A 22,599-nucleotide genomic window follows, 5' to 3' on the forward strand; every position below is an offset into this window, starting at 1 on the left:
ATGGCAGCAGAGAGTGAGTTGGAGAGTGAAGCACAGGAAGAGATGAGGAGGAAGTGTGCGTCTGAATCAACAACTGGTTGGTGAAACACGCTGAAACAATGGCGCACAGGACATTCCCACTGATCAATCGAGCGTCACTGCCATTAAAAATATCCTGCTTCTACAAATCACGTGGCAGAGATATTTACAAGTAATTAAAACTTAATTCAGGGAAATTTGAAATGATTGTGCTCTTCTGTCTTCAATGTGTTTTTCCTTCTGGGAAACATGCAGTCCATTACAACTTGGCTCTTATTGTAGGCCACGTTGGCTCTAGGGATAGTAATGGCCATTAATAGACCACTTTAAGTTCAGACTACAAATATCTAAAGAACGATAACATTAATTGCAATAAAATGTTGAAGAAAGTCATACCAAGAAGATGAATCTTAATGACTTTGAGGGTCTCCTGGCTTTTAACTTAGTGCCACCAGCTGGTCACTTTTCACTTAACCTGTGAAATCTCTAAACATCTGCTTTGGTGGATTTGCACAACCTACCTGAGAGACTACAATATTTCAGTACTAAATTCAGTACAGGCACTTTTGAGTCACTTTTGACATTCTCCTCATCCTAAAATGTGTAATACCTTTATCACAAAAATCCTGTAAAACAACTTGACTCTGTTGTCAGGTGCAAATAGTATTAGCTGTTGTTATAAACTGGATTTATTATTATCGTATTGTTTTTTAGATGCTTCAATCTGTCTTCCACCTGTGCCTATATTATATAACAGTTTCTGTATTTTTGTACAACTTTTTTGTCATCAAGGGTACACGGAGGAATCTGCCAGACTTGAACATAAGCTTAGTATGACGAGTAAATAAGTAGAAAAAAATTACGAAAATACCAATTCCTCATTGTTACATGACTGAATCTGGCTCATTTTAGGTTCCACTATTAAAAAAGTTTGACTGTTTGACTTTTTTTGTGTTTCCTATCACAAGGTCACAAGGACCATTGTGCCGCGAGCTAATTTGCTACTAATTACAGTATAATTGACATTCAAAAGTTTGCATGTTATCCTTCTGCTATATGACAAAGCCACACTGTGGACGCAGATGTTTCACGTGACGGACTTACATACATTTGAGTTTAGAAACACCAATTACATTTTTTACGAGCTGTGGCCGTCTAATGTTGTGGACTGAGAGGTTTTTCGCCTTGGTCCTTACTGTGAGAGTTTACAATGCAAAGCTATGTTTTCTGGTCACGGTTTGTGGAAAAGACTGTTTCTTTTACAAGGACTATGTGTCTCTGCGCCAGTGTGATCCACAGAGCATTACAGCACATATAATTACAGCTCTGTATGGTCATGTCCCTCTGAAACCTCAGCCAGGGCCTCCATTTTGGGTTTTCCACCATTTTCGCTCACTAAGGTTTAGAAAAATCACTTGTTTGAAGAGACCAGACACGATCTCAATCCAAGCTCTTTCAGTCTGTGTTTTTGTTTATTCTGCTCTGTAGAGGTGAACGGTTGTATTTATTACAGTGTCTCTGTGTTTGAGTTTGTTTTCGAGGATCCTCTGCTCTCTCTGACCATTGAAGCCACAGCCGTCCTGCCTGTGGTTTCGGTCGGGAGTGTGGAGGAGTGAGCAGCACTTTGCACTGTGGGTCTCTGTAGGAGAGCGCACGAGCCTCAAACGTGTCAGAGCAATTCAACAGGGAGAGCAAAGGCCGCCAACTGGCTAGAAGCCTAGCGTAATAAAAAAAGAAAGAGAATTTCGATGAAAACCACATCAGATCACACACATCTGCAGAAAGACAACATTTCGTGAGTGAAGAAAACAAGGATTATTTATTTGCTTTCTCATCAACGCCACCAAAAACTGTTCCAACATTTGTTTTAATTTAAGTCCCTCTGCAGTTTAACTGTTGAATAATGTTAACAAAAGCACTTTTATGCTTATTTTCAGGTTTCATATTTTGTGTCTCTGCTGAGACATGTTTACATGCTTTCATCTTCAAAAAGGTCTTTATTTTTCTCTTACTGCCTGTGCTGCAGAACCTCTTTTCAGTGTGTGGTAGAGAAACGTTGGGAGGGAATTTTGGAATTGAACCTTTGCAGAACCTTTACAAGCACAAAAACCTACATTACAGTCAAGGGAAAACCCCAAAAAGCATTATAGTGCCCATTTAGATATGTGTCATATCATATGCAGTGACATTTCTAGAGTATAGACAGATCTTAAAGGGGACCTATCGTGCAAAATGCACTTTGTGATGTCTTTTATACATAAATATGTGTCCCCGGTGTGTCGGGGAACTCACGCAGCGTCAGAAAATAAAACCCTCTCTCTTTTCCTCCGTACCGTAAATCTTTTAAAAACAGGGGTACAACGAGCGGTCACAGATTTGGTGCCGATCTGACGTCAAATCGGCAGCGGACCCACAGAAAATTGCTATCAGAAACAATGCCTGGCGTGTTTTGGACGTAATCTCGTCTTTGTTTACATTAGCAAGCCTCGCTAACACTCAAAGCTAACCTGTATTGAAAAGTACATGTGTTTAAAAAGCAGGAAATAAAAAAAGAACTCATCTTGTGATAAACCTGCAAGAGAAAAAGCATTTGAGCTCCATACTGTTTCAGAAATAATCTTTGATGTGGTTTAGAACAGGATGGCGTTTTATCACAGCAGAATTTAACTTAGATTATTTCTGAAACAGTATGGAGCTCAAATGCTTTTTCTCTTGCAGGTNCCCTCCTCCCCTCCCAGTTGGATGGCAGCTTAGCGGATGCCAAGAGGCAGCTTCAGGATGAGATGCTGAGGAGAGTGGACGCCGAGAACCGCCTGCAGACCGTGAAGGAGGAACTGGAGTTCCAGAAGAACATCTACAACGAGGTTCCCACTCTTCACCTCAACCTTTCTATTTGTATTCAGCCGTCTTCTGTCTTACTTTTCATCTTTTCCACAGGATATTGATTTGCTTCCCAACCTCCTGCATGTTTGTTTTGCATTTCCCCTTCAGACATGTCTCCTCTTTTGTTTCTCACCTCTCCTTGATTTTATTCCAAGTTTATTCTCTCATACATAACAAAACACAGTACAAGTAGAAAGATATATACACATTGTAAAGTATTCAAATTGATTTTAATTCTTGCCGTCATCAAAGTCATAATTAAAAAAATATTGTGGTTTCAATCAAGTCCTGACCAAATCTAGCAACAGTCATAATAACTTGGAGTTGCTTAAAGGTCACAGGGGATGTTATGCATGTGGATTTATTGCCTTAGTGCGCTACTTTTAAACAAATAATTACTCCACAGCGACTGAATCATCAATGCAATTAAGTTTATTGACTATAACAGGTTTCTACAGGTAGTCTTTTATTTTTTTTTCATGGCCTTAAGCAAAATGAGCCGTACATCAATATAAAAGGTCCAAGTTTGAGTAGTCACATAACCAAGGTTAACTAAGTGCTCTTGAGACTCATGACCTCTCCACCCTGCTGTGTCTGTAGGAGCGGCGTGATAGCGAGCACCGCTACAAGTCCCGCATGACGGAGGTGGTCAGCGGGCGGCAGCAGGAGTTTGAGAGCAAGCTGGCCATCGCCCTGATGGAGATGAGAGCCCAGCACGAGGAGCAGCTCGCCCTCTACAAGGAGGAGGTGGAGAAGACCTACAACTCTAAGGTACGACTCACTGGACGCTGCATTACACGCAGCTCTGGCGCCACCTAGAGTAAAACAAAGGCTGTTTCTCTCTATAGTGATGGTGCCTTGGGTGTAGACTTTTTGAATTTGCAAATTAATGAGCCGCTCATTGTGTAATATCCACAGCTCAGATCATGCATATTGATTTACTCCCTTTTAACAATCAATCAGTTTACAAATGCCTTCATTAGCTTTTATGTTGCCTTATATCTACATGCCGACGGGAAATTAATTTAACAGCCATTATCACTGTGTAGTGCAGGGGTGTCAAACTCAAATACACAGTGGGCCAAAATAAAAAATGGGTACTAGTCGAGGGCCGGATAATGTTTACTGCAAAAGTTATTGAAATTAACTTATTACACATATGAAACCTGGAACTAACAAAGCTTAAATTATTGCCTATAAAAACAACATTATATAATCAGTTGCATTCATTTCTTATGGCTCTATCTGCAGCTTTTCCGGAGTCATTTCTTATGATTACATTTTTCCACAGGCCAACAGCTTCAAAAAAATAATTCCCCTCAAAGAAAGAGCCAAATATGCCCTGTTGTCGCAAGAAAAAAAGTGCAGAAGGAAACATCCATTGAAACTCAGTTTGCTGCTCTGTGATGTACACTAAGCCAGATACTTGGCATCTCATCTTGGGTGCAAGTTCATCAATGTTTGGGCTCAGGCTCTGAGCTGACGAAATCCTCAGGATTGAGTGAAGGTGTGCGTGCAATATACCGGCGGGCCAGATCTAATAGTAATGAACAATTAAATCAACCACGGGCCTGATTTGGACCCCGGGCCTTGAGTTTGACGCATGTGGTCTGGTGGATAGACACACTTTTAAGTGTTTTCATTAGAATTTGCTGTTTAATTTTGTGAGTAAGCGTTTCCAAATCAGTTAACAGGCAAAAATTGCAGGATGCTGAAAAGTATTTTACTATTATGATGTTTGGTATCCAACAGAGCCAAAGATTATTAATATTTATGAATGGAATACTTAACCCTCAAAATGACCATTGTAAATCAGCTTTACATTTTTTTTTTGAAACGCTTGATTAATTGAAGTAAAATTGTGGAAATCAGATTTCTCTAGTCGTACACTTAATCTTAATTTTTAATAAACTTCTCCATAAATGGTCACATGCAGGTGCACTTCATGTCTGTGTGAGACATACTGTTCATGTGGAAGTGTTTTATTAATAAGGTTTTAAACTACTTGTTAGAAAATTAGTTAGCATACAACTGCATACAATGAGACTTGGATTATATTGCTCAAGTGGATTAAGAGTTAGTGAGCAGTTTTTCTGTTAAACGCAGCCTCCATTAAATTCAATTTATCACATTTCCCTCCCATTTTCTCATTGTATTCACTGTGGAATGGATACAAGTTCATTTATATATAGAGGGTCAAGTGTTCATTTAAATAATGACAGTCTCTTGAAATAAAGTTGACCCGATTCTAAGTGTTTTTCAAACGGCACAGTTTTAGCCCGGTTGTTCAGGGGAGGAAGCCACCGCTGCAATCTGACTTTACCTTTTCTGCGTCTTTCAGCTGGAGAACGCCCGTCACTCTGCTGACAGGAACGGCCATTTGTTGGGAGCCAGTCATGAAGAGGTGCAGCAGTCCCGGGTTCGAATTGAGAGCATGTCAGGCCAGCTCAGCATGATGCAGAAACAGGTACACACACACACACACACACACACACACACACACACACACACACACACACACACACACACACACACACGCACATGCACTGACTCCCTAATTAGTTGTAATTTACTAACCTTTCTGTGTGTCTTCTGGCGGAATCAGCTGTCAGCGAGCGAGGCCAGGGTGCGGGAGCTGGAGGAGGCGATGTCAAGGGAGCGGGACCTGATGCGGCGGCGCCTGGAGGATAAAGAGCGGGAGGTGACTGATATCCGCAGTCGACTCCAGCTGCAGCTCGAGGAGTACCAGGAGCTGCTGGACATCAAACTGGCCCTGGACATGGAGATCAATGCTTACAGGAAGCTGCTGGAGGGAGAGGAGGCCAGGTGAGATTGTTGTAAAAAACAAACCAATTGAAAAACATAAGCCACTTTTCCATGTGAGCTCTGGACAGTGACTGAAGAATCAGGTCCGGGTTTCATCCAGAGGTTTGCTTACACGCTTTTGTTAATCGATATCAAGTAAACTGACAGTGAACAACGTACAGGCTCAGGGAAAGCAATCACAGGCAGGCAGAGAACTGTTACTAAGAATGTGAAAATGCAGTTCTGACACAGCGTATTCTACAATACAGCTGCCGTAACAAAAGGTCATTTCTTTCCTAAAAAAAGGTCTAGTTTTTTGAGCTTCAACCACCAAACACTGGAGAATCTTGGTTATATAATCTGTGTTGAGACCCAGAGCAGTAAGCAAGAGATACATGAAGTATATAAAGGCTCTTCACCAACAGTGATTCTGTACTGCTTTGGTCTAAATATCTGAACCTCTTCTTTCCCTTTTTCCTCAGGCTGAGTCTCTCACCCGGCACTACACCCACTGCCAAGGTCACAGTGACACGGTCCTCTGGCTCCGCCCACAACCAGATCAGTCGTGTGGTCCAATCTTCCGGACTTGCCGTTGGCACCGGCACCGCCTCCAGCAGCCGTAACTCCTCCGGAACAGCCGTCTCCAAGAAGCGCCGCCTCAATGAAAACGACAGCGAGACCTCCAGCATGGTGGGGGGCTCTGTGACCAAGACTCGCATCAGTCAGAACGCCTCAGCCAGCGGGCGCGTCACCGTGGACGAAGTCGACCTGGAGGGCAAGTTCATCCGTCTCAGCAACAAGGCCGACGAGGTGAGTGGGTCCATGCAGCCGGGGGATTTCAAACCCTTTAACCTGGTTTTATTTGATTTCATGCCACTCAGACTGCCATCAAAAAAGGTGGTAAAATATTTTTTAAGACTGATTACAATGTGATACCACTTTTAAAAATAATAAACCAATTTTACAGTTAACATTTGCTTTCTGCTATCACTTTTGATGCCAGGATATTCTAAGAAGGATGGTTGTGTTAATTAGCACCATTTCCGTGTATAAAAAACTTTAATTAAATCTTTATTGGTTTGTCTTATCCCCATCGCTCTTCTCATTTCCTTCTTGCAGGACCAATCTCTGGCTAACTGGCAGGTGAAGAGAGTAGTAGGTAGCACCACCCCCATCATCTACAAGTTTCCCAGCAAGTTCACTCTGAAGGCCGGAGGAGCTGTCACGGTAAGTTGCACCAAATTCTCTAGATTGGTCAGTTGAATTGTCCATGCTTGATTTGCCAACACTTTTTGACCATGAGGAGTATTACTGAGAAATATTTATGAGTGGGTCCCCATTTTGTTTGTACAAATTAGTGCTAATGTCCTGATCCTTTTTTTTAACTAGTCAATAGATGGCAGTAATGCATCAAGAAAAGTATCAAACATCTACAATGCAAAGAAGAAGATGGCAAAAATTCTGAACATTGATTCAACATTTTTTAAATTATTGGTTTAGAAATGGTTAGATTTGGTAATAAATGTATTTAACAGGCCTTGAGAATACACACAATACTTTGAACTGAGACAGAAGTAACGAATCACAATCTCTTGACCTTTGACCTTCATAGATCTGGGCTGCCTCTGGAGGAGGAACCCACAACCCCCCCACTGACCTGGTGTGGAAGAACCAGAGCTCCTGGGGCACCGGAGACCTCATGCAGACCATCCTCATCAGTGCCAACGGAGAGGTGCGACTTCACCTGAATGTCTCTGAGCTTGTCTTTTATTATTTTTACCTGCAACTTCCTCATCTTTTTATCACTTTACTCCCCATCAGGAAATGGCCATGAGGAAGGTGACCCGCACCCTGTTCCATGAGGATGAAGACGATGACATGGTAAGCATCTCTTCTGTAAGACTGTAAACTCCTGCAGCTCCTCTCAGTGGAGCAGTGTGCAGTAACTGGTGTGTGTCGCCCCCTGCAGGGAGCTCACAGCACGAGCGGGGACAACGAGTACAACCTGCGGAGCCGCACGGTGATCTGCGACTCCTGCGGGCAGACGGCGGACCGCCCGGGGTGCGGCGGGGGCGGTGGTCTGCCTGAAGGCCTCGGGGGACACTCCCTCTTCATGGGGAGCAACGAGCCCAGAAAGGTACCATTACTCTGTTACTGGCATAAAGCAGACTCTGCTATATTTCATGATGAAATAAGACTTTTGATGATTTTATCACTGGTTAAAGTAATTGTATGAATTAAGCCAATAAAGTTAATTACATAATAAAAAGTAATATGTGTGACCCTTTTATCCTACAATTATTATCAAATTATTTCCCAGAAGTTTTCCTGGATATAACAAATAAATAATAATGTTATTTATTTATTGCTGAAAACTGTAGACAAATATGTCATTGTTGTTGATTCACACAACTTACCGTACTGTACATTGGGTTGGTCAGCAATCATTTGGAATACATTTATTCAAAGTGTACCAATTGAACAGCTTTTGGCATTTTAAATCTTTGGACAATCATAACCTAATTATATAATTATTTATGGGTGGTCAGGTATCACAATTCAATTTGAAAATCATGTATCTGTAAAACAAAGCGGGACTTGAATTAACTTACATTACTGTTTAACCACTGAATTACACAAGCAGGCAATGCATTGACCATTTCTGTTGATTATATTTGATTGTAGTTGACTGGGAAGAAGTAATCACATTAAAAACTGAATGGAACAGCTGACTTTTTGTTTTCTCTTCTCATAAATGTTGCTTACAAGATGTCTTGTATTGTAAGTTTATTGTTAATATTATTCTACTTTTTATCTCCACATTTAACATCACACTGTCACTTCCTCCTTCAGGGCCGTGCAAAGCCGGAGAACTGCTCCGTCATGTAGAGCCAGACCCCACCTCACCTGACCTCACCTGACCCCACCTCCTGCAGCCAATAAAGGACGAGAAGATATTTTCTTCCTTTGGGTTGTTTGTCTCTATTTCCTTTTTTTTATACGATATTATTTTTTGTATTCAGATAAATCTGCAGGTTAGGATTGCTTTAAGGTTTTCGGGGCAAAGGATTTTCATATTCAGCTTTTGATGTTGTATTTCAAGTTATGTCATTGCATGTGTGCTGCACTAAACGCTTGTCTTGCTCTTGTTCTTGCACACACACACACACACACACACACACACACACACACACACACACACACACACACACACACACACACACACACACACACACACACACACAGCTCCATTGACCAGTGCTTGCACTTTGATCCCAGCCGGGGTTTCACATTTTATGGCCATGGTGTCAACTCTCAACGAGCACAGCTAGTGAACCCTGTCAGGAATAAGTCTCAGCCTTACAGACCATAGGAAACTGTGGTGTTTTTTTTAATGTTTATTGACCATCAAATCAGGTGAAATCTTTATTTGAGATGTTGTTGATGTTTACAATGAAATTTGCTTGTCCGTCTTTTTTGAAACAGTTTTTTTCTGTCTCAAAATGCTATAGAAAATACATTGACGTTGGTTTTTGTTTTGATAAACATGTTGAAATGTTCTCCAAAGATAGTCTCAGTACTGTAAAATCAGGATGTTCTGTTTTTTTGTTTTAACCTTAGAGAAAACATGTCCAAGTAAATGTTGTAAGTGGATCCAGATCATATGATGGGCTGTTATGGTGCACACAGAGAAATAATTATTTGAGAGGAATATATTTTTCCTGCAAGTCGAATCTCAAGCTGGTGCATTTGATTATGTTTTTGAACATGTGTGGAATTGTTTGCTGGACAAGTTGAATGTACCCAGTAAAATATGTATCTCAGTATGATATACATTGATATATGTTGCCTTACAAAGATGTTCAGGAAGAGGTACTGTGTTTTCTCGTGCCATATATACAGTATAATGGTGAGCTTATTCCACCAAATGAACATTATTCTAATAAAAAGCTGTTGCTGCTATTTTCAGAGTGCAACAGTCATTTTTGGAGACATTTTAACAAGCTTTTTTACAGATATAAAAACAACAAATGTGCCTTTTTTTTAGCGGACAGAAAACCACAATCACTGTTCTGAGCTTTCTATCAGTCTTGTGACTTTCAGCTGTCCGATTTGTGTTGCTCGTAAAAACTGGTCAAATGGCTTTTTTTCCCTTTCCTGTAAGCTTACTGGCTTTGCAAATCCCTGTGCATGATTTCGGGATTTGGGATGTTTTTTTTACGTTTTTTGAATTGTACTGAATAGATGGTGTTTGTGCCACATTAGATCCTTTTTTACCTTAATTAGATGCCTGATTTTGTAACAATGACCTAAAGTGCCTTAAAAGGTCCATAACACTCGTTAAAGAAGTGGACAGATCCAAAGATAACAGATGTATAACTAAGAGATAGTATTTATCGTATATGCAAGTAAAAAGGGTATGAATATAATTACTATGTTATTGTGAAAAATATGCAGCTATTAAGTGAAACATCCCACTCAAAGATCATTTTAAGGGTTTGGTTCAGGGTTTTTCAAAGGCCTGTCTGACCAGAGAAGCTTTCCTTTTATTTTTTATTCTCATCGACAGCTGCTCTTAAACATGTATACGCAATGTTAGTTCAAGTCAATGAACAAGCAGGACACTAACCGATTCAAACCACAGATGTGCTTTGTGTGAAAGTTTTGAAAGGCCTTTTTGAAATCCTGAACCCTCTGAAAGTCCTCATTGAAGCCTCATGAGTCTTTGAAGGACTTGAAATGTTACCGAAGGGATTTCTTGTGAGCCTTTAATGCCAAAGTTGTAATTTGCTTGAAGTAGAATTTCCTAACGATGCTGTCCACACTATGGAAAAGCCATTCAGTCGATGCAATCCTGTTTGTTTTCTGTTTTTAAATAATGCTGAGTAAAATGATGTTTTTCCCAGTGACTGACTGTTCAAGTTATTTCCTTCATAAACAAACGCCACTCAACACCAATGATGAAAAGTGCAGCCATCTTTATTTACACTATATACACACACATGTTTCCATGGTTACATTAAAAAATATATGTTCATACGTAGAAAAAAGGCCTCTAGCTATACTGGAAACTATAGCATTAAAAGCACAAGGTACATTCTTCTGGTAAACAGGGTTTCTGTAATCCAATTGACAGAACAATAAACTTCATTTGATAAAAGCAAAACACAAATAAAGGATATCGGATGTATTTAGACGCAATACAAAAGCAATTAAAGTTTACCTCTTTTGAAAAAGAAAAAGTATTTTGGTTGAGCCCGCTCTTTAAATACCAGGCAAAAACAAACATTGCTGTAGCGCGCTTCAGTGACATCCAAAATGCTGCTTTGATTTGGCTTGCAACTTCCTGTTTGATGTTTCCTTTTCACAACAAACAATGTTTCTGCCCATGGCGAGTTTTTGGCATCTATAACTGAGCAAATGTGTGTGTGAACGATGGTCACAAACGCCTTTAACCATCCTAGAATAAGATCGTTCTTTTACATTAGTGTGACCCCAACAATATATTCCATTGTATATTTACAAAGTTTTCATCTGGCAGCAGCAATATGTGAGCCACATGTGTTGAAACAAACAAGGAGCACGTTTTGTTTGACGAGATTATCATAAAAAAGAGGTTCATCTTGGCAACAAAACTTTGGTTAAACAACCTGACTTAAAACCTGAACACGAGAAATAAAACGAAATTAAAATAATGTGTCTCAGACCAGAGACTGGCAGTATATTTAGCAGTAGGCTACGCATTTTTTCCATGAGCAAAACAAAAGGAAGTCCAGCTGTGTGATGAATTCAAACAAAGCTTCTTGTGTAAATAAAAGGATTCTATATATAACCTCAAAAAAAATTAAGACTTTAAAAGAAAACTTGAATGGGGGCCTTTTGATCATGCACACCAGCTGATCAGTAGCAAGCTAAATGTGTGGGGAACATCAATTACAGCATGTTTACATTAGTTCAAAAGCAAAGAACTTCCCATGCTGCATTTCAACATGAAATCTTCTGGTCTATTTTTCCCATGGGAGGTAAATGCAGTCCCACAGACCGCCCCCCATCACCGCAGCCCGCTGGCTCCACTGTCTGGATGACAAGTCTGTCACGGTGAAGCAAGTACCCCTTCAGCCCACAGGGGGGCAGTGTGGAGCTAACAGGGGGGCGTCCGCACTCAACAACAGTTCCTCCGCCTATAGGCGCTGCTCTGTGGGTGGTCTGCAGCTCTGACTGACAGAAGCGTAAAAGTTCGCTCCTTCTTTGCGAGCACACACCTGAAATCCTTCCCAAAGTGAGAGGGGGGAAAACTGCCTCTGATGCTGAGACCTTCACTGAGGGGATCTCCTGGGGGAGGGGGGGCGGCGGACAGGCGGCAGGTCGTAGTGTCCCGGGATGTGGCTGTTCACCGGGAGGTCGTAATGGCTCTGGGGGTCCTCGTGTGGAGCGTGACCGAGGGAACTCTGGCGCTCTGCGGGGTACAAAAAAAAGGTGTTTTGTCCTTTTAGTCAAATCTATTTCATTCATATCACAAATTATAATATACAACAACACCATATCTGTGCTTTCTTTTTAGTCTTGCTTCAGATAAGGAAAAACTGCAACATTAGGGCTCTGCAAATCAGGGGTCAGAAGTTCGATCCCACCCCCTGCAGACGAAGAGTCCTTGAGCAAAATATCCCAATTAGGTCCCGTAGCCATGACTACAGTTTTGTGTATGTAAGTTGCTTTGGATAAAAGCAAACAATACTTCATGTCTATAAGGAAAAATATCACTCCTCCACTTCCATTGTATATATTTTTTTAATGCCGCATCTGCTGATCATATTTAAGATTTCTTGAAGGTCTGAAATGATCAAATATAGTATATAGAATCTAATTTAAACTAGGTTGCACTCATTGATTTTTTTGGTTTCTTCACTTTCTTTGCAGGCATGTGAAAAAAAGTATTCTTCAAGAATTCAAGGTAAAAATGGGTGCGTAACCTGTGATACTCAAATGGTTATTTTGTGGGTTTAGTTTTCCTTAAATGTGTATGTTTTTCTATCATGAATAGTTTCTCTCTTCTGCTTTCAGGAGAGCGAGTGTAAAAACAGGTATTGATGGAAGTGTTATTTTCTCTCACTTTTCCACCCAAATGTCCCAGAGGACAGAGGATCCAAAATTATGATATTCTACTTCACTAGAGGGAAAAAATCAGTAACATTGAGCCAATATCTCCATCAATTTGGCATTTCCTATCCTGCGATACAACGTGACCCCACATCATTTATTAGTCTGACTTCGTCTTGATGAATTACTGATGCTAAAAAAGAACCCCTTCCCTCCTGCTCTTCCTCTTCCCAGTGAACAGTTGTTCATTTGTCAGACCCTGGCTTCAGGAAGCCCATCCTCCCCATCTTTCAAAGCACAAATCCCGTTCTGACATTTGAAAGATCCTAACTCTGAAAGAAAATATATTAGTATTTTTCTTGAGATGTGATCATTATTTTAAGTATCAGGGTTGATTCTCTCAAAATGCCACTATTGATCAAGTAAAATGCCAAACATTCTCTTAATCCAGCTTAAAAAGTGTTAAGATTTGCATGCTTTTTAAAATCTTCTTGAATAGTAAATAGATTTGTTTCTGGTTTTGGAGTGAAGTTTTTAAGAACCCAATGATTCACGGAGAAAAGAATGAGCAGAATAATCGTAAAATTATTATTATTCCAATTATTATTACATGTTACTTGTTAGACGCTTTTATCCAAAGCGACTTACATACTCAATACTGTGGGCAATCCCCACAGGAGCAATTTGGGGTGAAGTGTCTTGCTGAGGGACACAACGACATGCTGACTGCAGTGGGGTTTGAACCTGTGACCCCCTGATCCAAACACCAACACACAACCCACTGCGCCACACACCTCCTAAAATAATTGTTAGTTGTACAGAGTGATAAATGATAGTTGCAGTTTCAAATCTCTTGTGATTTCGATAAAGCCTACTTCTATCTTTTTCTACTTCTTGTCATCTCAGTTAAATTCTTCCCCTTTATACTGAATATCCTTTATTGGTGTAAAAAGTGAAGCTCCCACTTTTGTACCCTCCTGATTGGCTCACAAGAAAAATTGTAATGCAATGTGAAAACTGACCTCCTAACCACCTAATCTTCTTCTTGTAATACTGAATATGACTCACAAGTCACACTGTTCCAGAAAAAGAAAGAAAAAAGGACACCGGCATTATCGGCTGTTTTGTATCTCTGCATGCTGAAGGAGTCCAGAGTGACGCTCACCTCTGCGTAAGGTGGCGGTGTTGAACGGCGGGCGGATCTCGGTGTACGCTCGCTCTCTGGGCACGGTGCACTGCATCTCCATGTAGCTGCTCTCGGGGGGGCAGAAGGGCAGACCAGGCAGGTCTTTGATGGTGGCGTAAGGATTCTCGCTGTTCAGAGAACTGCTGCTCGCCGCCACCACGTCTTTCAGCTCTGTCACCACACACATAAAGAGAGGGAAGTTAAAACACATCTGAAGTGCACACAGAGTCAGAAACAGCAGCATCAAGGTCATTTTAAAGTCTGTGTGTGTACACTTTATGTGAAGGGTGGGGGTTACCAGGACCCAAACGCAGAATGAGGAGAAGGGGTGCAAAGTATAACAAAAAGAGAGCTTTATTTAACAAAAGCCGATGTCAATGAAAAAACAAGAAAATACATAAACCAGGAGCACGAGGAAGCTTCAAGACAAAAAACCGACAGGGACAAACATGGAGGAGCAAGGAAGACAACGACCAAACATGGAGCAAAGGGGAAGACAAGACCAAATACACAGAAGGGTAATCACAGGACAAGACACAGCTGGGGAGGGGAAGTGTTCCTGGCAAACACAGGAAGGAAGTCCAGACACGGGGGGAACAGAATTTCAAAATAAAACCATGACTAAACACACAAAACTCAAACCATGACACTTTTACCCATGTCATCTCTGCATTAATGCTCTCATGGTTTCGATTCATCCTTTTTCTATAGCAGTGTTGGTATGCCTATTTCTCTCGGTAACTGAACAGGAAAAAGGGTGACATGGGGTGATAAACTACCTTTGTTGTAATATTTCCCGAGGCTGGCACTGTAGCTGTAGCTCCGATCGATTCCAAAAGCTCCTGTAAACAATAAAAGAGAAAGCTGGCATCCTCATTCCTCATTTATGGCAAACTAATCAAAAGCAGATTATCTGCCTTGGAAATTTACAAAATCAATCCCAGGTGTGTGAATGCTGCCAATGCAATTACCACTTCTTATAAAGTACTTATTGATTTTATAGTCTTATATCAAAGCAATGATGATTTCATAAATGTTCTGCCCGAAGGAAATGTATTGGTCGATAAAGTTTGATGGATATAAAGAGAACGTGCTCAGCTTTCTCCTTAGCTGTTTCTGCCCTGAATTTACACTGAATTTTAACATCAGGGGAAGCTTTTCGCATCGTATAGGATATGTGTATGTTGTATTCTGCTGGTGTTCCATCTCTTTAAGAACGATTATGTTCATTTTAACAAAAAAAATGTAGTGTTTCACATTAAAAGATTATTCTGTCTCGCAGGTTCTATTAATCACTAAGCTCTCCTCTGACACTCAGAATAGGGAAATACTTGTAGGTGGTTAGCAGAAGATTATATTAGCAGTAAATTGAACGTTTTACAGATTATGTTTAGCTGTGGTCAGGAGGTCAGGAAACCAATTCCTTACGTTTATTATCTTGTAAATGTTAATTCCTTTTACTCTACCGCTCCAGGTCAATCTGCATTATGTGTCTCCACTAAATGGAGAAAGTGACCGATCCTAAATGTGAATCACCCATTGCTGACGGACCTGAGTCTTTACGAGGCTCGTGGTGTTTCCAGTCTGCAGGAAGAGTGGCGTTGCTCTCGACCCCAAACAGGCCCCGCCTCTCCCTCTCCATGTTTTTCACACTGCAGAACAGCTGGTTATTGGTGTTCTGTGGGACACACATAAACGGAAAATAATCAGAAAAGCAAAGCAAATACCAAGATAAAATATGCTTTTGACATGAAAACCAGAAGCGCTGTGACATACTGGGTCAGCATCTGATGATTTATGATCTCATGGCCCTGAAAACAAAGCCTGCTGGATAAATTACCCAGGTCTCCCGGCGCTGCACTATGAGGCCTAGAAATGTCCTAAAGTTTCAGATCACTGCACTGATGTAGCAGAGGTGACATTCACCTTGATGGTGCGGTCGTGGTTGTTGGGGAGGTGGGGCAGTGGAGGCCTGTTCTGGCTCAGCGTGTGGTAGCTGGGGTTTGAGTAGTAGTGGTGGTAACTGTGAGGAACATCTGTGAGGCCAAAACAAACACATGGATAACGTCTGCTGCAAATAAATTACCTCAAGGTCAATAAAAAGCATCTCTGTGGGACCCTAATAACAAAAACACATGAGTTAGATATAACTGGAACCACATCATGACCAAGAGCTTAAATAATCCTACCTGAAGTGTACTAAAGAGCATTTGTCTCTTATGCAAACATATCAATCAGCATGTTAACATAAGCATTATAATTTAACATCATTACCTCATTAAATAGCACCGTGCTTTTGCAAAAACGTAAGCGAATAAATGTATAGGAATTGTCCATCCTCTGTTAGTGCTTAGGTTTGAGAAACATGAGCACTAACAATAGCAGAATATTTGCATATGTCTCAGAAGATTTGCATATGTCTCACTCGTTTTATAATAATAATAATAAGTGTTATAACTATAACTCATTGAACAATATTTTAATTATTGCCAGTTATGAAATGCCAGACAGTATACCTGGTACTCTCTTAGATCAAACATTGGGTTCATTACAAATATGCAGAGAAGCTAAGAACATTTCTGTAGTCTCTCTCGAGTCTAGCTTTTAAAGATACCGCGTCAGTCAGGCAGAACCCAAAGGAAATGATTGTTGAATAATTGTTGTATTGGTAATTTACTTAAGTTAAGCCTCTGAGTACTTCTTCAACCACGACGTAGACGTACCTGGCACGGTGTACTCAGAGTTGACGGTGCGGCTGGTGGAGAAGGTCACGGTGGGGGTGTGGTTCTGCTTGTCCTTCTGTCTGCGGCGGTACAGCAGCAGCAGAGCAAGCAGCAGCACCACCAGGAGGACCAGCACCACGATGCCGCTGATCGCTCCCCACGACTCCCGCTCACCGGGGGGAAGGGGCACCATGACGCTCCCCGACAACACAGGTGTTTCTGTCAGAGGAAGTGGAACGTTTAATAGAGTCCAGCAGCCTTTATTTACTTTCCACGTCAAAGATGGAATAAGAACAGCCATGAATTCAAGTAGTTTTCCTCAACTTTTTAGCAAAAAGGATGACTTTGATTTGGGTACATCGGCTAAAAGAGAATGAAAGGCATTTTATAGGCTCCTATATTCATGGGAGAATCGGTTTCCATACCTTGTTTGCAGTCATCTTCTTCACTCTCACACACACAGTCTCCTGTGTGTCGGTCACAGAGGAGGTTGCTGGGACAGGAGCAGGTCTGAGTGCAGAACGGACCAAAGCGACCCGCACTGCAGGCTGGAGAAACACAAGACACACATCACATCCATGCATTAGACACATAGACACAAACAGAGGAGAGAAATGCTCTACTTGCCCTGTCATGTTTCACCGTATTTTTGAGAAATGGGGAGCATGACTAATGGGCTTCTTACATTAACAGTAACTATCTTAATATATTATTCTATTTGATCTGGTTGATTACATTTGAATTTAACTTCTGGAAAAATGTTGAACTGTAAAGCTCATTGATTAGTCGATCAAGAGAGAATTAACCTACAACAATCCTCAACGATCCAGTCTCAACTTTTTTAATTTAAGGATTTGGAGAACATGAATATTTAACAGGGCATACATGACATCTGTCAAGTTATTGGGGAAAACAGTTGCTTTTGCACCCTTCGTATCAGTAAGTTACTGTAATAACAATTGGCTGTATTCCCCTCTCTCTCAGCAGTCACATTTCATGTTAGTATTTGTAACATTTTCTCCCAAAAGAGTGTACTTTTCTAGTTGCTGTGTGAAGTTGCACTCACGTATGGAACAGTCAGTAGCAGTCCATCCAGGCAAACACTCACAGTGACCGTCCCGGTGGTCGCATGTGGAGTTGTTGGCACAGTTAACACACACCTCAGTGCACTGTTTGCCGTAGTATCCAGCTGGACAAACTGTAAAACACACAATGTGATATATAAAAATCACCTGCACTCACGAGATTGAATCCAAGGGATTTCTGTAACATTTAAGTGCTTATGTTTTGAATGGTGGATTTGCACATAGATGGATCCTAACCTTGATCACAGTTGGGCCCGGTGAATCCTGGCAGGCAGTCACACTCTCCTGTCACATGGTGGCAGCGGTACGAATGGCCACAGGAGGGGCAGGGCATGCCGCACTGCTCTCCATACACACTAGCTTTGCATTCTGGGAGAAAAACAGATATAGTGTGAGGCATGGCAGATGTTGCACACTAACAGTAAATGGCATGCATTTATAATGGTGCTTTTCCAGCCTTTACGACCACTGGAAGCGCTTTACAACAACACAAGTCAGTATATGTTCATTCAAACAAATGCAGTCAGAGTCAGAGGATGACATACAAGATAAGCGGCGGTCCACCAATCAGAAGTTCATTACTCGACCCCCAGCCGCAGCAGTCTGTTAACTGTCCTTGAGCAACATATCGCCCCCAATATTGTTCCCGATGGCATTGCCAAAGATAATGGTGTGTGAGTGTTTATTACTTTGTGGCAATTTGTATGGAAACCTCTGCCTCTGTATGAATCATGACAGCAAAAGTGCTTTGAGTGGTTGCAAAGACTGGAAAAGCACTATATAAATGCAGCCAGTCTAGTACAGTTCTGGTTTTGATCTGATTTAGCAATAACACTCACTGTTCAGACAGGTGACTCCCCAGTAGCCAGGGCGGCACACACACGCTCCAGTTTCCCTCAAGCATGTGTCGCTGTTGGGGCAATGCTTGTTACAGGTCTGGTTACAGTGGCGCCCCCACAGGCCCTCTGAACACGGCTCATTACAGCGAGAACCTTGAGGAGGAGAAAATTAAAGGTTTTAAATAATGTCATATGCACATAAGCAACAGTGTAGAAAGGGCAATGAAAATCTTATGACTGAATGAAAAGCAACAGTGCAGGCCCGGTGTTTTCATATCCAAGTAAAATTGGCAATACCACAATGGACATGTTCTACATCCAAGTCCTGCATTCATAAATGAACTTCAGTAAGAGTAAGCAAATATGACAAGTAAAATGTACCATAAAATGGAAAAAAGTCATTACGAAGAATAGTTCCTTTCAGAGTTTTAATGCAAAAATCTGTAAGTGCCTGTTTTAGTCCATTAACTACACATTATGTTTACTTTAAACTGGCTGATGTATATTATTGTACAATAAGTATGATTCTCCCACTCCATATTCAAAGACACTGGTTTACATACATTTTATAACTGTATGAAAAGCCACACGCAGAGAACAAAAAAATGGTTCAGTTAAGTCATTATTAACTTTGATCTTTTATTCACAAGTAGTTGCAACAAAGACTGATTTTGTAGACTAGTTAACCCCCCCCCCTAATAAAGGATTTCTGATTCTCATTTAAATACTTTTTTTCCGGACAGGAGATTCTTTGACTATACATTTTCCATTTAATTCTACTTTATACTTCTACTCCACTTCATTTAGGGTGGAAGAACTGTTCTTTTTACTTGTATGTGAAGTTGAGTGGTACCAAAGCCAAGCTGGCAGCGACACAGGCGGACGTCGTCACTTACCCCCCCACCCTGGCAGACAGCGGCACTCCCCGCTGGTTGCTTGGCAGCCGTCATCATGGACACAATCACACCTCTTCAGGCAGCCTGGCCCAAACGTGCCCATCTGCACATGTGAGCAAATGCCAACGGGCAAAGAATCGTCAGGGGAATCTCTTCAACGTTCGGCCAGCTCAGTCAGAGTCAGACAAAATACTACACTGGCAATGTGTCGCCGTATAGACAGCCTGGTGGTTGGCATGGCAGAGACAGGAGGGGCACCCGGCCAAAACACAGATGGACGCATGCAGAGGGTGAAGTAAGAGATGAAAAGCTGGACGACATTTCTACAGACTGTCCAATCAGAACTGACTTGTTCTGATTCATTTCGGCCCTTATGATTTCTGTATTTAGTCTTATCAAAGATAGCAGTTCATTTGTCCACTCAGCTTGACATAGAATAAACATATAGTGCTTTTTCTTATCTTGTACAGTCAGTATTATTTACAGAGCAACCTGGGTTTTCATGCAGTTTCTGTGGCTGAAGTCCAGGACATTTGTTTCCATCATTTTGGAGGTGAAGAGAGAAGTTAAAGATGTTCACCTAGCATTTATTTCTTATTTGTTGGTATTTGTTTGCATTTCTCAAAGATCATTGGCAGGATGTTAAAGTTCACCCACCTTTATTTTTAACAAACTGGTGGTATAATCTATTCTACAGTGTACAGTACACTTAGTGGTGTTCTGGAAAAGTATATATATTTTTTGTCTTTGTATTCAAGTTTATTGTTATTGTCTCCTCCAAGGGAAACATTTGAATACAAAATGCCTAAAAAAGAACCAGTTATTTCTCTGGTTTAACATTATCTCAAGGATCTTTCACTTCATATCGAAGCACGTACCGGGCACGGTTGGTCGCAGCGCTGCCCCCTCCAACCGGCTGTGCAGGCACAGGATCCATCTGCAGGATTACATTTTGCCCCATTGGCGCAATGGCAGGTGGCGTTGCATCCTGGGCCCCACGTCCCCTCAGAGCAAGGGGTGGAGCAGTGCGGCCCCCGCCAGCCTGCAGACAGACAAAGGAGCATCAACCATGTTAGATAGAAAGTTATTTGGTCTCTCGAGTCATTCATTCATCAGTATGTTCAATAAATAGGTAAATCAATCATCAAACCATCTTTTTGAATATTCTTTACCCTCTTTGCAGAAGCAAGCCCCGTCAGTTGCCGAGCAGTCAACAAAGTTTTCACAGGAGCACTCCAGGGAGCAGTTCTTACCATAGATGCCACTCTTACATGGACTCTCACAGTGAACCCCCTGCAATAATAACAAAGATTCACGTTAACTATAAACCTCCAAGGCAGTTAACAGGTGACATAGACACACAGCACAAAAATGATGATTAGATCTGAGCACAGAAAAGGAATAGACCATCTAATACCTTCACAAGACACTCATTCCTAACTAAATCATGCTAAACTGCTCCACTCACCGTATACCCGGGGGTACAGTGGCATTTTCCGGTGGCGCTATCACACACCCCTCCATTCACACACAGACACGGCTCCAGGCAGCCGTGACCGTAGAAACCGTGAGCGCACGTCTCATTACAGAAGAGTCCTGCCCAGCCTGGCTGACATGTGCATTCTCCTTTCATGGGGTGGCAGCTGGACAAAGACAAAGAGATAAATATGACTCAACTGCTACAGAAATACAAAGAAAGGGTGAGAAAGGTCTTACTCTGCCAAAGAAACGAGTTCAGTGACACTTGTGATTTAGTATAGTCAGTCTCAAAATGATTGGTGTTGATAAAACTATCTCATACAGTAAATACAGGTAGTACGTGTTGTATGAGACAGTTTGTTGAACACCTGTAGTGTGTTTCTTTTCCTCCTTATGTTTCAGGTGGGTTTGTCTGTCCTTGTCTGTCCGTCAGCAGGGTTGTGGGAAAACTACTGAGGAGTTTTGGATAACATTTGGGGGAACGTGTTGTATAGATAAAGAAGAAAGGTTTACATGTATATATTTGAAACATGCACACCCACACAGGTGTTACCAATTATACTGATAGATTTAGCGTTCAGTTGCCCTTACTCCAGGTGCAACAGCTTATTTAACCAGCTTCATCCCCGTCCTTTACACCAGTGGAAACATACATCGAACATTAAAAAATAAACATCGCTGCTCCCAATACTTAGCCAAACAATGTGTTTCTTTGGAACTGAGGTTTCGCTCTATCGAGATTGGATTATGTCTGCTTCCCAGAGGTGCACTGCCTCAGAGAAATGCTTGAAAAGATGAATCCCCTGTTTCTGACAACCTCCACTCACCTGAGAGTGTGTTTCTCCTGGCAGAGGCACGTGCGCTCACAATGCATGCCGTATGTTCTGGGTGCGCACATCCGGTCCCTGCAGTGTGGACCGCTGAAGCCCGGCTCACACAGGCAGGCTCCATCGATGTTGTAGCAGCGCGCCCCGTTAGCACAGTCACACACACCCTTACAGTCCTGCCCGTAGGAGCCTGCAGCACACTCCTCATTACACCTGAGGGACACGGAGAGGTATAGTGATACACTGAGGATCTGGACAACATGGGAAGCAATACACAAGTCTGTTGTTGTTTTGTTAAATATGACAAATCAAATCCAACACTTTCATTTTGAATGGTTATAGTCACTGTTGATGTTAGGGTTAAGGCTGTACTTGTTGGTCTTTGTTGTATTTTGAAATGGTTAGAGTTCATTCTATTTTACATAGAAAACTGCATTGTTTGACAGATCATTGTCTTCTTGACACTTTGTAATCAAACATCAGCTAACTGCATGCAATATGCTCATGCATAGCAACCACGTCTGGGTGTGATGCTTACAAAGGACATCAAGTGTATGATGGAGTTTTTTACGTTGGCATACACTTGCTGTCTTAAAGGGGAACAAAACAATTATGAAACATTCCCTTTTTTGTATTCTTCAAAAGAAACCATGGGATTAAACAAGCCATTTAGATGTGACTCCCTTTCCCTCGTCCCATACAGGCTTATAAGAATTGACCAACACCTATCTTAGTAATTCCTCCACATCTTAGGCTGTTG

The 22,599-nt window shown here is 41.5% G+C and overlaps 2 protein-coding genes across 2 annotated transcripts in view; one reads left to right on the plus strand and one right to left on the minus strand.

Moving 5' to 3' along the window:
- On the plus strand, positions 1 to 10,616 carry LOC104941814 (lamin-A). The gene is made up of 11 exons (XM_010766953.1): positions 1 to 76; positions 2,737 to 2,882; positions 3,502 to 3,672; positions 5,243 to 5,368; positions 5,507 to 5,727; positions 6,189 to 6,516; positions 6,826 to 6,933; positions 7,319 to 7,438; positions 7,528 to 7,587; positions 7,676 to 7,843; positions 8,560 to 10,616. The coding sequence occupies exons 1-11, from the start codon at positions 1 to 3 to the stop codon at positions 8,593 to 8,595; spliced, it is 1,560 nt and encodes a 519-aa protein (XP_010765255.1). The 3' UTR covers positions 8,596 to 10,616.
- The window catches only part of pear1 (platelet endothelial aggregation receptor 1), a 25,049-nt gene continuing 12,381 nt past the window's right edge, over positions 9,932 to 22,599 (minus strand). The window contains exons 8-22 of the mRNA XM_010766945.1: positions 21,840 to 22,052; positions 21,002 to 21,176; positions 20,706 to 20,826; positions 20,412 to 20,575; positions 19,534 to 19,636; positions 18,638 to 18,790; positions 18,036 to 18,167; positions 17,780 to 17,911; positions 17,139 to 17,261; positions 16,714 to 16,932; positions 15,917 to 16,026; positions 15,542 to 15,668; positions 14,770 to 14,832; positions 13,970 to 14,161; positions 9,932 to 12,163 (exon numbers count right to left, since the gene is read on the minus strand). Coding sequence (XP_010765247.1) covers positions 12,024 to 12,163; positions 13,970 to 14,161; positions 14,770 to 14,832; positions 15,542 to 15,668; positions 15,917 to 16,026; positions 16,714 to 16,932; positions 17,139 to 17,261; positions 17,780 to 17,911; positions 18,036 to 18,167; positions 18,638 to 18,790; positions 19,534 to 19,636; positions 20,412 to 20,575; positions 20,706 to 20,826; positions 21,002 to 21,176; positions 21,840 to 22,052 — 2,167 coding nt within the window. The 3' untranslated portion in view covers positions 9,932 to 12,023. The remainder of the gene's footprint in view (positions 12,164 to 13,969; positions 14,162 to 14,769; positions 14,833 to 15,541; positions 15,669 to 15,916; positions 16,027 to 16,713; positions 16,933 to 17,138; positions 17,262 to 17,779; positions 17,912 to 18,035; positions 18,168 to 18,637; positions 18,791 to 19,533; positions 19,637 to 20,411; positions 20,576 to 20,705; positions 20,827 to 21,001; positions 21,177 to 21,839; positions 22,053 to 22,599) is intronic.

This window comes from Notothenia coriiceps, unplaced genomic scaffold (genome assembly GCF_000735185.1).
Source record: "Notothenia coriiceps isolate Sejong01 unplaced genomic scaffold, NC01 NC01_scaffold00003960, whole genome shotgun sequence".
Taxonomy (NCBI): domain Eukaryota; kingdom Metazoa; phylum Chordata; class Actinopteri; order Perciformes; family Nototheniidae; genus Notothenia; species Notothenia coriiceps.